Here is a 17,867-nt window from a genome sequence, read left to right on the forward strand (position 1 = left end):
TGTTCTTTACAGGAAATGCTTAATATGTCCACCATCATTCCTCAACAACAGCTGTAGTCGAGGAATAATGTTGTGAACAGCACTGTAAAGCATGTCCGGAGTTATGGTGAGGCATCGGCGTCGGATGTTTTCTTTCAGCATCCCTAGAGATGTCAGTCGATCACGATACACTTGCGACTTCAGGTAACCCCAAAGCCAATAATCGCACGGACTGAGGTCTGGGGACCTGGGAGGCCAAGCATGACGAAAGTGGCGGCTGAGCACACGATCATCACCAAACGACGCGCACAAGAGATCTTTCATTCTTTGTATTTATTTATTTATTTATTATTTATTTGTTCTAATAAAACCCCATGTCATTCTAAGCATGTGTGTCAATTTTTACCTCTCTATCTACATTATATATATATATATATATATATATATATATATATATATATATATATATATTCTTCTACATCTACATCCATACTCCGCAAGCCACCTGACGGTGTGTAGCGGAGGGTACCTTGAGTACCTCTATCGGTTCTCTCTTCTATTCCAGTCTCCTATTGTTCGTGGAAAGAAGGATTGTCGGTATGCCTCTGTGTGGGCTTTAATCTCTCTGATTTTATCCTCGTGGTCTCTTCGCGAGATATACGTAGGAGGGAGCAATATAATGCTTGACTCTTCGGTGAAGGTATGTTCTCGAAACTTTAACAAAAGCCCGTACCGAGCTACTGAGCGTCTCTCCTGCAGAGTCTTCCACTGGAGTTTATCTATCATCTCCGTAACGCTTTAGCGATTACTAAATGATCCTGTAACGAAGCGCGCTGCTCTCCGTTGGATCTTCTCTATATCTTCTATCAACCCTATCTGGTACGGATCCCACACTGCTGAGCAGTATTCAAGCAGTGGGCGAACAAGCGTACTGTAACCTACTTCCTTTGTTTTCGGATTGCATTTCCTTAGGATTCTTCCAATGAATCTCAGTCTGGCATCTGCTTTACCGACGATCAACTTTATATGGTTCAAAATGGCTCTGAGCACTATGGGACTTAACATCTATGGTCATCAGTCCCCTAGAACTTAGCGCTACTTAAACCTAACTAACCTAAGGACAGCACACGACACTCAGCCATCACGAGGCAGAGAAAATCCCTGACCCCGCCGGCAATCGAACCCGGGAACCCGGGCGTGGGAACAACTTTATATGATCATTCCATTTTAAATCACTCCTAATGCGTACTCCCAGATAATTTATGGAATTAACTGCTTCCAGTTGCTGACCTGCTATATTGTAGTTAATGATAAGGGATCTATCTTTCTATGTATTCGTAGCACATTACACTTTTCTTCATTGACATTGAATTGCCATTCCCTGCACCATGCGTCAATTCGCTGCTGATCCTCCTGCATTTCAGTACAATTTTCCATTGTTACAACCTCTCGATACACCACAGCATCATCTGCAAAGAGCCTCAGTGAACTTCCGATGTCATCCACAAGGTCATTTATGTATATTGTGAATAGCAACGGTCCTATGACACTCCCCTGCGGCACACCTGAAATCACTCTTACTTCGGAAGACTTCTCTCCATTGAGAATGACATTATGCGTTCTGTTATCTAGGAACTCTTCAAGCCAATCACACAATTGGTCTGATAGTCCATATGCTCTTACTTTGTTCATTAAACGACTGTGGGGAACTGTATCAAATGCCATGCGGAAGTCAAGAAACACGGCATCTACCTGGGAACCCGTGTCTGTGGCCCTTTGAGTCTCGTGGACGAATAGTACGAGCTGGGTTTCACACGATCGTCTTTTTCGAATCCCATGCTGATTCCTACAGAGTAGATTTCTAGTCCTATGGTACACCGCTGCAAGAAGGGGGGCAAGTTCCTTCGCGTACTCTGTGTAAAATCGGACTGGTATCCCATCAGGTCCAGCGGCCTTTCCTCTTTTGAGCGATTTTAATTGTTTCTCTATCCCTCTGTCGTCTATTTCGATATCTACCATTTTGTCATCTGTGCGACAATCTAGAGAAGGAACTACAGTGCAGTCTTCCTCTGTGAAACGGCTTTGGAAAAAGATATTTAGTATTTCGGCCTTTAGTCTGTCATCCTCTGTTTCAGTACCATTTTGGTCACAGAGTGTCTGGACATTTTGTTTTGATCCACCTACCGTTTTGACATAAGACCAAAATTTCTTAGGATTTTCTGCCAAGTCAGTACATAGAACTTTACTTTCGAATTCATTGAACGCCTCTCGCATAGACCTCCTCACACTACATTTCGCTTCGCGGAATTTTTGTTTCTCTGCAAGGCTTTGGCTATATTTATGTTTGCTGTGAAGTTCCCTTTGCTTCCGCAGCAGTTTTCTAACTCGGTTGTTGTACCACGGTGGCTCTTTTCCATCTCTCACGATCTTGCTTGGCAGCTAACGCATATCATACGATGGTTTTGAACTTTGTCCACTGATCCTCAACACTACCTGTACTTGAGACAAAACTTTTGTGTTGAGCCGTCAGGTACTCTGTAATCTGCTTTTTGTCACTTTTGCTCAACAGAAAAATCTTCCTACCGTTTTTAACATTTCTATTTACGGCTGAAATCATCGATGCACTAACCGCTTTGTGATCGCTGATTCCCTGTTATGCGTTAACTGTTTCAAATAGTTCGGGGCTGTTTATCACCAGAAGGTCTAATATGTTATCGCCACGAGTCGGTTCTCTGTTTAACTGCTCAAGTTAGTTTTCAGATAAAGCACTTATAAAAATTTCACTGGATTCTTTGTTCCTGCCACCCGTTACGAACGTTTGAGTCTCCCAGTCTATATCCGGCAAATTAAAATCTCCACCCAGAACTATAACATGGCGGGGAAATCTACTCGAAATATTTTCCAAATTATCCTTCAGGTGTTCAGCCACAAAAGCTGCTGAGCCAGGGGGCCTATAGATTACCATGTCTGAGCCTGCTTTAACAGTGACCTTCACCAAAATTATTTCACATTTCGGATCTCCGTCAATTTCCTTCGATACTATTGCACTTCTTATCGCTATAAGCACGCCTCCCCCTTCACTGTCCAGCCTGTCTCTGCGGTATAAATTCCTATCTGAGTGTAGGATTTGATTACTGTTTAGGTCTGGTTTCAGCCAACTTTCTGTCCCTAGTACTGTATGGGCGTTGTGACCGTTTATTAATGAGAGCAGTTCTGGAATCTTTCTATAGACGCTCCTGCAGTTTACTATTAGCACATTAATATTGTTATTCCCTGTTGCATTTAGCCTACTCCTACCTTGCTGCGTCTCAGGAGGCGTCTTGTCGGGCCTAGGGGGAGGGAATTCTCTAACCTAAAAAACCCACATGTGCACTCCACACGTACTCCGCTACCCTTGTAGCCGCTTCCGGCGTGTAGTGCACGCCTGACCTATTCAGGGGGACCCTACATTTCTCCACCCGATAGCGGAGGTCGAGAAATTTGCGCCCAAGATCTCCGCAGAATCGTCTGAGCCTCTGGTTTAAGCCTTCCACTCGGCTCCAAACCAGAGGAGCGCGATCGGGTCTGGGAACGATACTACAAATAGTTAGCTCTGATTCCACCCCGCGAGCGAGGCTTTCCGCCTTCACCAATTCCGCCAACCGCCTGTACGAACTGAGGACGACCTCTGAACCCAGACGGCAGGAGTCATTGGTGCCGACATGAGCAACAATTTGTTGTTGTTGTTGTTGTTTTTGGGGGAAGAGACCAAACTGAGAGGTCATCGGTCTCATCGGTTTTTGGGAAGGATGGGGAAGGAAGTCGGCCGTGCCCTTTCAAAGGAACCATCCCGACATTCGCCTGGAGTGATTTAGGGAAATCACGGAAAACCTAAATCAGGATTGCCGGACGCGGGATTGAACCGTCGTCGTCCCGAATGCGAGTCCAGTGTGCTAACCACTGCGCCACCTCGCTCGGTGAGCAACAATTTGCAGTCGGGTGCACCCAGTGCTCTCTATCGCCGCCGGCAGGCCCTGCTCCACATCTGGGATGAGACCCCCCGGCAAGCAGAGTGAACACTGGCCTTCTTCCCCGACCTTTCCGCAGATGCACAAACAGTGCCCGAACTCTTACGGGAATCCGCAAAAAGCCGCGAGTAATGAGTATAATGGGTAGGGGCACTATGAATATGATGCGGGACAATAAGTTGGGAATGTGGGTTTCACGTCCCTGCAGTCGCACTATCCTCTGTGTCCTCGGTGACTCGGATGGCTAGAGCGTCTGCAATGTAAGCAGGAGATCCCGGGTTCGAGTCCCGGGCGGGGTACACATTTTCAACTGTCCCCGTTGACTTATATCAACGGCTGTGTGCAGCTAAGGGTATTCATTTCATTGTAATTTCATTTTTTTTGGAATCGTCCTGTTAGATCCAAAACTTAGTTTTAAGATCCCGAAACACATGTTCATACTTTCGCCACGACAAAAGGATGACATCGTGTTCGCCATTCTGAAATCTTTGTGCGGTGTTTGAGGGCTTGTGATGAACACATTAGCGGAAGACCATGGGAGATCCCAAACATTCTGGTTTATCCGAAATTTCTTAGGTGTGTCACCGCCAGACACCACACTTGCTAGGTGGTAACTTTAAATCGGCCGCAGTCCATTAGTACATGTCGGACCCGCGTGTCGCCACTGTCAGTAATTGCAGACCGAGCGCCACCACACGGCAGGTCTAGAGAGACGTACTAGCACTAGAGATGGGGGATCCGCTCTTGAACTAATTCATAGAGTTGAATCTTTCAAAGGAGTGAACAATCATTGATTCAGAAAAAAAGAACGGTAGCTCCAAACGTTTCCCACGGCAGAGAGAGAGAGAGAGAGAGAGAGAGAGAGAGAGAGACGGAGCATATCAGCAGCGCCTCTGCTGGTCAGAGCACAGTGCACGCCACACAACACAGCCAGTGCCGGCCTCTGCCCTGCTTCTACCTTGGCTGCCTGCATTGTGCAGTGCCCCATTGGATTTTGTGTTTCACATATGCTGTGCCGTCTCTGTGCGTCGTCTGCCGCGTGCAGGGCCTTGGCGCAGCTTAACTTCGCATCGCACTCTGTCGGCGATCGTTTCAGTCGCACGTCCTGCCCTCTGGGCAGTTGATGCGAGCAACAGGACAGAGAGCCACCTAGCGGATAACATAGGAACTACTTGCAACAACCTGCTCGCAAGGGAACGGACGATTTGTCTCGGAGCGGGTGAGTTCACCGCTCCCCCCACCCACGGAACTCGCCCGCTCAACGCTCACCCCACCGTCTCGACTCTAGCCAGAGTGTTGAGCAAAGCAACTCAGGTGTCACTCTGGTCTCTGCGGTCTCAGCTCATGCAGTAATACAGCTCGCGGCTCGACCTGCTCGACTCAGCGCCTCTGCATTGGAGTTCGTCCCTACTGGATATTGTTCTTCGTAGTAATACCGGTATGTATATTACATTATTATGTTATGTATACATCAATTGTTTTTATTTTATTTTTATTTGTTTAAACTGATCAGATTAGGTTCCTGACGACTTCTCTTACTATAGGATTTTTATTATGGACACTCGAATTTACGCTTTAATTACGAGCAAACCGATAAACGTATCGCAAAATGTGATACACCAATATTTTCCTTGTTTTATTCTGCGTAAGGCTATATGCAGCGCTTTCGTTTTACAGTCAAATTTATATATTTTTTTCTTATTCTGGTACGGATTTTGCGATTTTAGGCGTCTTCGGAAGGAAACGTTCACTTTAAAAATATATGGCTTGCGATGTATTTGTATGAGGTTAATGAAATTTTAATACATTATAGCCAAATATATTGTTAATGTAAATCTCAAGTTACAACATTTTCCGATCACCCAAAAAACCACGATAGTGCAAAATAAATCAATAATCAAAAACTGTCATATCGTGGAAATTTCAATAAACAATACAAAATTCTTACTCATTATTTGTGTTACTTCAAAATAGGATCAAATAAGATCAAAATACAGGTATAGTACTGGAATAAACCAAGTTTAAAGGGCAATGTGCCTTCCATTTATTTTCTATTGTAAATGAGTGGTGAGTCATGAAAAAGAGCTAATTCATTTCAGGGAGTGAACAGTTCTGATCCAATCTCTGAAAAGAACAGTTTTGCCCATCTCTAACTAGCACTCGCCCCATACGACCTAGCAAGGCGCCATTAACCATTTCTAGAGAGAGTCTCACTTGTATCATCAAGAATGCTGTATACAAATGATGGATTAAAGTTAATTATTCCAGTAGCTACGTACTTTTCTTTATAGCATTCATTACGTATCCTGTTTCAGACCTAACGCCAGCCGGCGTGTGTAAACGCGTGCCTTTCGGTTACCCGTCACTGTGGACTGGCTGTCTTGTCAGTCCACTACATCTTACATCACTAAGACTCGAAGCGGGGCCTCCACCTCCCAGTCGAGTGCCACCGCACAGGCGACCTGGTTAAGGAAGCGGGATGTTTGTGCCTGCCGCACACGTCACTGCGTACCAGAATGTGCAGACGAGCACGTTCACCGACGACGCAGTTTTCTAGCGCTGCAGCAGGCAGTCAGCGACTCACCCAGGTAGACGGAGGACATCTTCTTGGAGACGTTCTCATCGATGAAGGTGACGCCGAGCGTGTAGAGCGGCGAGGCGCCCGCCCCGTGCAGCAGCTGGCCCAGCAGGAACAGCCACACGTAGGAGGACAGGTGCTCCGACTCGGCGGACTGCTCCCGGCACGAGCCCTGCAAGCGAACGGCGCGTCCCGTGTATCGCACACGCACACTCTGCGCCGTTTCTAGAATAGCGAGAGGAAGCGCCACACCAGCCACACATGCGGTGTCCACTGGAATGTAACTGCCTCTGTCAAACGGTATTGTAGAACACGATACATGAACCTAATATCCAACCCTATAAGATTCTCTGCAAAGAAAAGTGAAATAATCGTCACAACAAGGAAGAAGAATAGGCCAAATGTGGATATAACTTGTGGAGGGGAAAAACTACAAGTGGTAGAGAACTTCAAGTACCTGGGAAGCGTGATTGAAAGTAAGGGGGGAAACGCAATGGAAATAAATGAAAGGTGCAGAAAAGCAGGGCAGTTCTACAAATGCATTAGGGGGCTTATTTGGAGCAAGGAGGTGCCACAGAAATCCAAGGGAATTATATACCGAACCTACTTTGTCCCCATATTGGCATACGGAAGTGAGACATGGGTAATGCACAAAAGCGACAAAAGTAGAATACAGGCTAGTGAAATGAAGTTCCAGAGGAGCAGGTTGGGAGTAACAAGACGAGACAGATTGCGAAATGTGTATGTGAGGGAAAGACTAAAGGAGGAACCAGTACAGGACAGGATAGAAAAATCAAGACTGCAGTGGTATGGACACATGAAGAGAATGGATGAGGGAAGAATTCCAAAGAGGATGTTTGATCTGCAACTGGAGGGGAAGAGGCCCAGAGGAAGACCAAGGGATAGATGGGTGAAGGGAGTGGAGGAATGTGTGATGAGAAGAGGAGAGAACTGGACGAAGGTGGAAGAGGGGGAATGGTGGAAAGACAGAACACGATGGAGAGGCTTGTGTTCCCGACAGACCCAGCCAGTGGCTGGAAACTGTCCAAGATGATGATGAAAACATGGGATATTTTTAGAATTACCGGAATTTTTCATTGTTTCAGTTTTCAGTTAAAATTTTGTAATTTTGAATAGTAAGAACCGATACTCTAACAAAGGATATTACTATATCCCGCTACTGGAGAATAATACATCAACAATAAAACATAAACGAGAGAAAAAAACGAAAATAACTCAAACTGCAAAGGAAATGTGCCATATACAACAACGACACACAGTGCTCATTGACGGAGTCCACTGTAATGTAACTGCCTCTGTCAAACAGTATTGTAGAACACGATACATGAACCTAGTGTCCAACCCTATAAGGAAAAAAGAGTCGAAAACTTTGAAAAGACATTATGTACTGTATACAGGGTGTATACGACCCTGGACAACCAGGAGATCCGGGAAAAACACGGAAATTTTTTCATCCTGGAGAAAAGCTGGAAAAACATGGGATATTTTTAGAATTTCGGGAATTTTTCATTGTTTCTGTTTTCAGTTAAAATTCTGTAATTTTGAATGGTAAGAACCGATACTCTAACAAAGGATATTACTGTATCCCGCTACTGGAGAATGAAAAAATGAAAATGTCGTGTGGCTAGGGCCTCCCGTCGGGTAGACCGTTCGCCTGGTGCAGGTCTTTCGATTTGACGCCACTTCGGCGACCTGCGCGTCGATGGGGATGAAATGATGATGATTAGCACAACACAACACCCAGTCCCTGAGCGGAGAAAATTTCCGACCCAGCCGGGAATCGAACCCGGGCCCTTAGGATTGACAGTCTGTCACGCTGACCACTCAGCTACCGGGGCGGACTACTGGAGAATAATACATCAACAATAAAACATAAACGAGAGAAAAAAACGAAAATAACTCAAATTGCAAAGGAAATGTGCATATACAGCAACGACACACAGTGCTCATTGACGGTGTCCACTGGAATGTAACTGCCTCTGTCAAATAGTATTGTAGAACACGATACATGAACCTAATATCCAACCCTATAAGAAAAAAAAAAGAGTCGAAAACTTTGAAAAGACATTATGTACTGTATACAGGGTGTATACGACCCGGAACAACCAGGAGATCCGGGAAAAACACGGAAATTTTTTCATCCGGAAGAAAAGCCGAAAAAACACGGGATATTTTTAGAATTTCGGGAATTTTTCATTGTTTCAGTTTTCAGTTAAAATTTTGTAATTTTGAATGGTAAGAACCGATACTCTAACAAAGGATATTACTGTATCCCGCTACTGGAGAATAATACATCAACACTAAAACGTAAACGAGAGAAAAAAACGAAAATAACTCAAATTGCAAAGGAAATGTGCCATATACAACAACGACACACAGTGCTCATTGACGGTGTCCACTGGAATGTAACTGCCTCTGTCAAACAGTATTGTAGAACACGATACATGAACCTAATATCCAACCCTATAAGAAAAAAAAGAGTCGAAAACTTTGAAAAGACATTATGTACTGTATACAGGGTGTATACGACCCGGGACAACCAGGAGATCCGGAAAAAACACGGAAATTTTTTCATCCTGGAGAAAAGCTGGAAAAACACGGGATATTTTTAGAATTTCGGGAATTTTTCACTGTTTCAGTTTTCAGTTAAAATTTTGTAATTTTGAATGGTAAGAACCGATACTCTAACAAAGGATATTACTGTATCCCGCTACTGGAGAATAATACATCAACACTAAAACGTAAACGAGAGAAAAAAAACGAAAATAACTCAAATTGCAAAGGAAAAGGAAATGTGCCATATACAACAACGACACACAGTGCTCATTGACGGTGTCCACTGGAATGTAACTGCCTCTGTCAAACAGTATTGTAGAACACGATACATGAACCTAATATCCAACCCTATAAGAAAAAAAAGAGTCGAAAACTTTGAAAAGACATTATGTTCTGTATACAAGGTGTATACGACCCGGGACAAACAGGAGATCCGGGAAAAACACGGAAATTTTTTCATCCTGGAGAAAAGCTGGAAAAACACGGGATATTTTTAGAATTTCGGGAATTTTTCATTGTTTCAGTTTTCAGTTAAAATTTTGTAATTTTGAATGGTAAGAACCGATACTATAACAAAGGATATTACTGTATCCCGCTACTGGAGAATAATACATCAACACTAAAACGTAAACGAGAAAAAAAAACGAAAATAACTCAAATTGCAAAGGAAATGCGCCATATACAGCAACGACACACAGTGCTCATGCAAGCGTCTGCCAACTGAAAATGTGTCAAAGGCTTTAGGAAGACTATGCAGTTCCTCCAATGAGCGTGAAGTCGCAACTGTTTACAATCGATTTGTTTTAGCAGTTACGCGCGGGCGCATGCGCAGTTGAGTCACGTTTCAGTAGTAGATTCTCCCGCTTCTGGCTACAGGAATGTGGCTGTTGGATGTGCAAGCAGTCGCAGCAAGCAGCTAGATGCTACCGGGGAAAGGGGTCGCCAAATTCATATTCTTGAGGAAATAAAACTTGTTTCACAAACCGCCTAGCATACAGCGCACGTTTGTCTATCGATTATTCATATGATTTTGAAACGCTTCCCTGTTGGTATTTGAACATTTTTGAACACATTTCAAGTTGATTGGGTTTGCGAATGATCAGAATTGTTATAATTACCAGCGAAATCCATAGATTCAGACTACCAGAATGGAAATAAACGACTGACAGGAATAGCAGGTGAGAAAGAACACGTATTATCTACTCGGTGTATCCAAGAAAATGAAATTTTGACAGCAAATTTCTGGCCAGATCGTTACACTTGTAAGGACCAGTAGTACAGTCCCCCGCTAGCAGCCGCGTAAGCTCTATTCCAGAAGCAACGCGGAAAACGTTTTGTCGAACACATATAATAACGCCTAACCGGAAAATAATCGCGGGATAACTAAACCTGTCATTCTGGCAGGGCTAGTGAAGTTAATCAGCGAACAAATTTTGACAGTGGCAGCAATAGCTACAGAATTGGTGATGACATGATTGTTTGTTACAACGAGGAAGGAGAAGAAACGGGGACATCACACAAATTATGGAAGAATAAGACGATTCCAAATTTATAAAAAAATTTCGTAATACTGCTTTTCGATCTCATGCTTAAGAATGAAATGTGAAACTACACTCCTGGAAATGGAAAAAAGAACACATTGACACCGTTGTGTCAGACCCACCATACTTGCTCCGGACACTGCGAGAGGGCTGTACAAGCAATGATCACACGCACGGCACAGCGGACACACCAGGAACCGCGGTGTTGGCCGTCGAATGGCGCTAGCTGCGCAGCATTTGTGCACCGCCGCCGTCAGTGTCAGCCAGTTTGCCGTGGCATACGGAGCTCCATCGCAGTCTTTAACACTGGTAGCATGCCGCGACAGCGTGGACGTGAACCGTATGTCCAGTTGACGGACTTTGAGCGAGGGCGTATAGTGGGCATGCGGGAGGCCGGGTGGACGTACCGCCGAATTGCTCAACACGTGAGGCGTGAGGTCTCCACAGTACATCGATGTTGTCGCCAGTGGTCGGCGGAAGGTGGACGTGCCCGTCGACCTGGGACCGGACCGCAGCGACGCACGGATGCACGCCAAGACCGTAGGATCCTACGCAGTGCCGTAGGAGACCGCACCGCCACTTCCCAGCAAATTAGGGACACTGTTGCTCCTGGGGTATCGGCGAGGACCATTCGCAACCGTCTCCATGAAGCTGGGCTACGGTCTCGCACACCGTTAGGCCGTCTTCCGCTCACGCCCCAACATCGTGCAGCCCGCCTCCAGTGGTGTCGCGACAGGCGTGAATGGAGGGACGAATGGAGACGTGTCGTCTTCAGCGATGAGAGTCGCTTCTGCCTTGGTGCCAATGATGGTCGTATGCGTGTTTGGCGCCGTGCAGGTGAGCGCCACAATCAGGACTGCATACGACCGAGGCACACAGGGCCAACACCCGGCATCATGGTGTGGGAAGCGATCTCCTACACTGGCCGTACACCACTGGTGATCGTCGAGGGGACACTGAATAGTGCACGGTACATCCAAACCGTCATCGAACCCATCGTTCTACCATTCCTAGACCGGCAAGGGAACTTGCTGTTCCAACAGGACAATACACGTCCGCATGTATCCCGTGCCACCCACCGTGCTCTAGAAGGTGTAAGTCAACTACCCTGGCCAGCAAGATCTCCGGATCTGTCCCCCATTGAGCATGTTTGGGACTGGATGAAGCGTCGTCTCACGCGGTCTGCACGTCCAGCACGAACGCTGGTCCAACTGAGGCGCCAGGTGGAAATGGCATGGCAAGCCGTTCCACAGCACTACATCTAGCATCTCTACGATCGTCTCCATGGGAGAATAGCAGCCTGCATTGCTGCGAAAGGTGGATATACACTGTACTAGTGCCGACATTGTGCATGCTCTGTTGCCTGTGTCTATGTGCCTGTGGTTCTGTCAGTGTGATCATGTGATGTATCTGACCCCAGGAATGTGTCAATAAAGTTTCCCCTTCCTGGGACAATGAATTCACGGTGTTCTTATTTCAATTTCCAGGAGTGTATTTTGAAAGTTCGATTTTTTTTTAGTATTGACCCGGTTAGCAAATGTCGTAGATCCGTGGATGATGTGCAGAGCAGTCTGAGTTATAGTGGGTAGTCTCCACGTGACCCGTGTTTACATTAGTGATTTTGTTGTTTCCCCTTCGTTTACTCTCACGTCAAATGAAAACAAAACGGATATCTGTGGCCAGGAGCTATCAAGTGAATTAAAACGCATTCACATAATTACGGAAGGCTGAATGATGTCATTAGTTTCAGATTTTATTTTATTTCCACCTTTCTGAAAGTCCAGCATTAATCGCCTTGCGGAACAATGAAGTTATTTTTGTCTGTTTGCGAAAGAAATTTGACTTCTGTTAACCTTTCCCCCAGAGGCAGTCAATGTATTTGAAACGAAATGTTTAATTCCACAGTACTGACTAGTTTCAACTGTTCAAGTGCACGTTTTCATTTTCTAGCACGTATGGCATTATGCCATAATAAAGAACCAAACATGATATAATACAGTATTGGTACTCCAAGAAAATTTACATCCCGAAAACCACATCGAAAAGCTTAATATCAGGTCGAGGTTCAGGTCGAGGTCTACTTCATTGTGAATCTGGACATACGAATGTGCATTTTAAGTATGCTCTTTAAATGTGCACATTTTGCCGGCCGGAGTGACCGTGCGGTTCTGGGCGCTACAGTCTGGAGCCGAGCGACCGCAACGGTCGTAGGTTCGAATCCTGCCTCGGGCATGGATGTGTGTGATGTCCTTAGGTTAGTTAGGTTTAATTAGTTCTAAGTTCTAGGCGACTGATGACCTTAGAAGTTAAGTCGCATAGTGCTCAGAGCCATTTGAACCATTTTTTGTGCACATTTTAGTATGGTTCACGAAATTCAGATGCTCTTGGAGTATCCTCTGATGTCTTGTTTCTTTTATGAAATAATGTATGATATTTTAATATTTTACACGTACGTACATACGTGCTTCCTACGTCATGATAGTTACCCAAGCGCGATGTCGCCTGGTATCTGCGCTCTCTGGCAGCTGCTGAAACGAACCTATTTCCGACGGGTCGCGGGAAAATATTGCGAATAGTGGTTTGAAAAACGTTACTTTAAAAGTAAATATCCCTTTACGTAAGTTGGACTATGTGCAAGAATGTACCATGAATTTATTAAATCACAGAGCGTTTGACTGTCATTTAAAAATCAACTCTTTGATGACGAGCCGTTTAGAAGAATTTCGAACCCTGAAGATCAGACATTTATGACATTATTAAAAATTTTATTGGCACATTTGTGTGATATATCTTAAAGTGTAACACGCGGAAAAAAGATCAACAGTATATGCGAAAGCTTAGCTTCTCTTGCAGCTTGAGACCAATATTGTATGTGAAAGCTTTTCTTTTCTTGTAGCAACACTATGTATATTAATTTAAATTACTAACTTTCCCTGTTTGTGTGTTCGTGCTACTTAACAAGTGATGTTGCTGTTGGCTGACTACATCACGTATCCTATGCTCTGAATATCCGCTGTCATCGGCTGGCGAGATCACGTGACATGAGCTACGAAAGGCTTACAAAAGCTCATAGAAATCTCGGTTTCAATGATTCGGAAAGTAACATGCGGTGTTTGGTGGAATTCCAATGTATACTTTCGTAATACGAAAATACGCAGCGTACATGTTGCTGCACATCGAAGATATTTCCGAAACGTGTCTTTTTCCCTGAGTTTCGTTTCCTAAAGTGTCGGTAAATTGTACGCCCGTGTATAAAACCATAACCATTCAAAGGATTGACAAGGGAAAATATACTGTCACCCGGGAGAAAGTGTATTTTTAACCGGGAAATCCGAGAAAAATCCGGGACTTTTTTTCCCTTGTCCACGTATACACCCTGTGTAAGTAAGACATCATAATACCCTGCCGACTCATTTGACGGAGCGCTAGTGTAACGACTGTGCTAATATCAGCAACCAAGCGTCGCGCAACCTTTCCCTCGATCCGCAATTAACGACCTTGGGGCACCGTGTTTTAATACACTGTCATCTACGATGAATTTGGCTACCTCGAATGCTTCGGCTGTTTTCACGGCGTTTGTAATGGCGTAGCGCGTCAGATAATCAGCGCAAACAATAATCGACCTATCGCCACTAACATACGTTGGAAATAGTCCGAGGAGGTCAATTCCAACACGCAGGAAAGGCGTTTCGCCTGGTGGAATTGGTATTAACTAGTCTACAGTCAGTTGTTTGGTTCGAGTCGTGTCGCAGGCTACGTTACTTTTGTCGTGTTTGCGTGCCTTATTGTACAGTACTGTCAACTCAGGGTGCGTATCATGGTGTTCGACCTTCTTCCAAACGCGGATTCACTTTCAGTGTTTATTGTTACTGCGCTGTTTCTACGTACAAATTCCACTCTTCCACCACTTGTCAGCAGTTGAAGCGTACTACTCGACAAGTGAAATGGCGTATACGATATTCTGCTATTGTTCAGTAAATGGGCGTAGCCCGCGAGCCCCTGTCATCATCATCATCATCATCATTTAAGACTGATTATGCCTTTCAACGTTCAGTCTGGAGCATATCCCCCCTTATACAGTTCCTCCATGATCCCCTATTCAGTGCTAACATTGGTGCCTCTTCTGATGTTAAACCTATTACTTCAAAATGATTCTTAACCGAATCCAGGTACCTTCTCCTCGGTCTGCCCCGACTCCTCCTACCCTCTACTGCTGAATCCATGAGTCTCTTGGGTAACCTTACTTCTCCCATGCGTGTAACATGACCCCACCATCTAAGCCTGTTCGCCCTGACTGCTACATCTACAGAGTTCATTCCCAGTTTTTCTTTGATTTCCTCATTGTGGACACCCTCCTGCCATTGTTCCCATCTACTAGTACCTGCAATCATCCTAGCTACTTTCATATCCGTAACCTCATCCTTGTTGATAAGGTAACCTGAATCCACCCAGCTTTCGCTACCATACAACAAAGTTGGTCGAAAGATTGAACGGTGCACAGATAACTTAGTCTTGGTACTGACTTCCTTCTTGCAGAAGAGAGTAGATCGTAGCCGAGCGCTCACTGCATAAGCTTTGCTACACCTCGCTTCCAGTTCTTTCACTATGTTGCCATCCTGTGAGAATATGCATCCTAAGTACTTGAAACCGTCCACCTGTTCTAACTTTATTCCTCCTATTTGGCACTCAATCCGTTTATATTTCTTTCCCACTGACATTACTTTCGTTTTGGCGATGCTAATCTTCATACCATAGTCCTTACATTTCTGATCTAGCTCTGAAATATTACTTTGCAAACTTTCAATCGAATCTGCCATCACAACTAAGTCATCCGCATATGCAAGACTGCTTATTTTGTGTTCACATATCTTAATCTCACCCAGCCAGTCTATTGTTTTCAACATATGATCCACAAATACTGCGAGCCCCTGTGCTGAAAAAAATTCACAGAGCAGAGTGCCCTCTGATAAGCAGTCTAGCAGACTTTTCCGGCGTCTGAGGGACGCGGGTACCCTTGCATCTCGGAAGACTGGCAGCGGAGGGCCCCGCATAGACCGCAATCCTGGTTCGGAGGAGCGTGTGCCACGTTCGGTGGAAGAAACCCTTGGAACCTGTGTGCGTCAATTAACAGCGGCAGAAGACGTGTCTCACTCTTTTGTCTGGGATTATTTCATGAAAATTGTAGTACTCCTATCATCTATAGCGCTTTCAGGCCCTAAAGGCCAAAGGATCATCACGGCAGGCGGTGCTTCTGTCAATGGCTGCTGCAGAAGTGTGCTGCAGATCCACTTTTCACATTTACCGATGAGGCAGGATTCACAAGAAATGTTGTTGTGGATTTTCATAACCAGCATGTATGGGTAGATGTAAATACCCGAACAATTCAGGAAAGAGGGCATCAACACTGATTCTCAATAAATGTATGGGCAGACGTACTAGGGGGCGATAAATTAATAGAGCCATACGTCCTGCCAAGACGGTTAACTGAGGCGCATTATCTGAACTTTCTCATTAATGTATTGCCCACCGTTTCTTGTGCCACTGCAGTAACGAATACAAATGTGGTCCATGCATGATGGCGCACCAACACACTTTCGTCGCAGTGTGCGCGAACATCTGACACAGACATTTCTGTGGTGTCACCGCCAGACACCACACTTGCTAGGTGGTAGCTTTTAAATCGGCCGCGGTCCGCTAGTATACGACGGACCCGCGTGTCGCCACTGTCAGTGATGGCAGACCGAGCGCCGCCACACGGCAGGTCTAGTGAGACGTCCTAGCACTCGCCCCAGTTGTACAGCAGACATAGCTAGCGATGCCACATTGACAACTACGCTCTCATTTGCCGAGACGATAGTTAGCATAGCCTTCAGCTACGTCATTTGCTACGACCTAGCAAGGCGCCATAGCATTTGATAATTATTATTGTGAAGCCAGTTGTACAGTACGAGAGATGTTCAATTATGGATTAAAGTTAAGTATTCTACCAGTTACTCTTGTTTTGCTAGTCTTATTTCTCTGACCTGTTCCACACCTCACGCCAGCCTGCGTGAGCTTAATCGCGTGCCTTTCGGCTTCCTCCAACCTCCGTAAATTGGCTCCTGCCAATTCAACAATTTCAGGACCGCTGGATTGGTGTGTGTGTGTGTGTGTGTGTGTGTGTGTGTGTGTGTGTGTGTGCGGGGGGGGGGGGGGGGGGGGCCTCACCTAAGCCTGCTCGTCCTTCAAACCTGAATCCCCTAAACTTTTGGTGATGAGGAAAGTTGACGGAATTGGTCAACGCCACACTAATCAACGATGTGCGGATAGTACAGGGTCCCGTCTTCAGTGCGTAGGATCAGGTGCAACAACAACCAGGTCTACTTCGAAAGGTGATTCATTCCTTACGCCGGAGGGCAGAAGGGGGCATTGTTGTGAATGGACGCCACGTTGAACACCTCCTGTAAACACGTCTTTATCGTAGAAAACATGGATTTCCGGACCCATGTTTACTGGACTTATCTCAGAAAGTATGCATTTCCGGACGTGTATGTTTTTGATTTATTTTTCTTGTTTCGATGAGTACTACCGCTTCTCAAATTAGTCGACACTGAAATATATACACTCCTGGAAATTGAAATAAGAACACCGTGAATTCATTGTCCCAGGAAGGGGAAACTTTATTGACACATTCCTGGGGTCAGATACATCACATGATCACACTGACAGAACCACAGGCACATAGACACAGGCAACAGAGCATGCACAATGTCGGCACTAGTACAGTGTATATCCACCTTTCGCAGCAATGCAGGCTGCTATTCTCCCATGGAGACGATCGTAGAGATGCTGGATGTAGTCCTGTGGAACGGCTTGCCATGCCATTTCCACCTGGCGCCTCAGTTGGACCAGCGTTCGTGCTGGACGTGCAGACCGCGTGAGACGACGCTTCATCCAGTCCCAAACATGCTCAATGGGGGACAGATCCGGAGATCTTGCTGGCCAGGGTAGTTGACTTACACCTCCTAGAGCACGTTGGGTGGCACGGGATACATGCGGACGTGCATTGTCCTGTTGGAACAGCAAGTTCCCTTGCCGGTCTAGGAATGGTAAAACGATGGATTCGATGACGGTTTGGATGTACCGTGCACTATTCAGTGTCCCCTCGACGATCACCAGTGGTGTACGGCCAGTATAGGAGATCGC

The 17,867-nt window shown here is 45.4% G+C and overlaps 1 protein-coding gene across 3 annotated transcripts in view; it reads right to left on the reverse strand.

The window, feature by feature from the left end:
- The window catches only part of LOC126161329 (solute carrier organic anion transporter family member 4A1), a 1,079,633-nt gene that overhangs the window by 362,908 nt on the left and 698,858 nt on the right, over positions 1-17,867 (reverse strand). For all 3 annotated transcript variants that reach the window (XM_049917087.1, XM_049917085.1, XM_049917086.1), the window contains one exon: positions 6,571-6,736. In XM_049917087.1, the coding sequence (XP_049773044.1) occupies positions 6,571-6,736 (166 nt within the window). The remainder of the gene's footprint in view (positions 1-6,570; positions 6,737-17,867) is intronic.

Source organism: Schistocerca cancellata, chromosome 2 (assembly GCF_023864275.1).
Source record: "Schistocerca cancellata isolate TAMUIC-IGC-003103 chromosome 2, iqSchCanc2.1, whole genome shotgun sequence".
Taxonomy (NCBI): domain Eukaryota; kingdom Metazoa; phylum Arthropoda; class Insecta; order Orthoptera; family Acrididae; genus Schistocerca; species Schistocerca cancellata.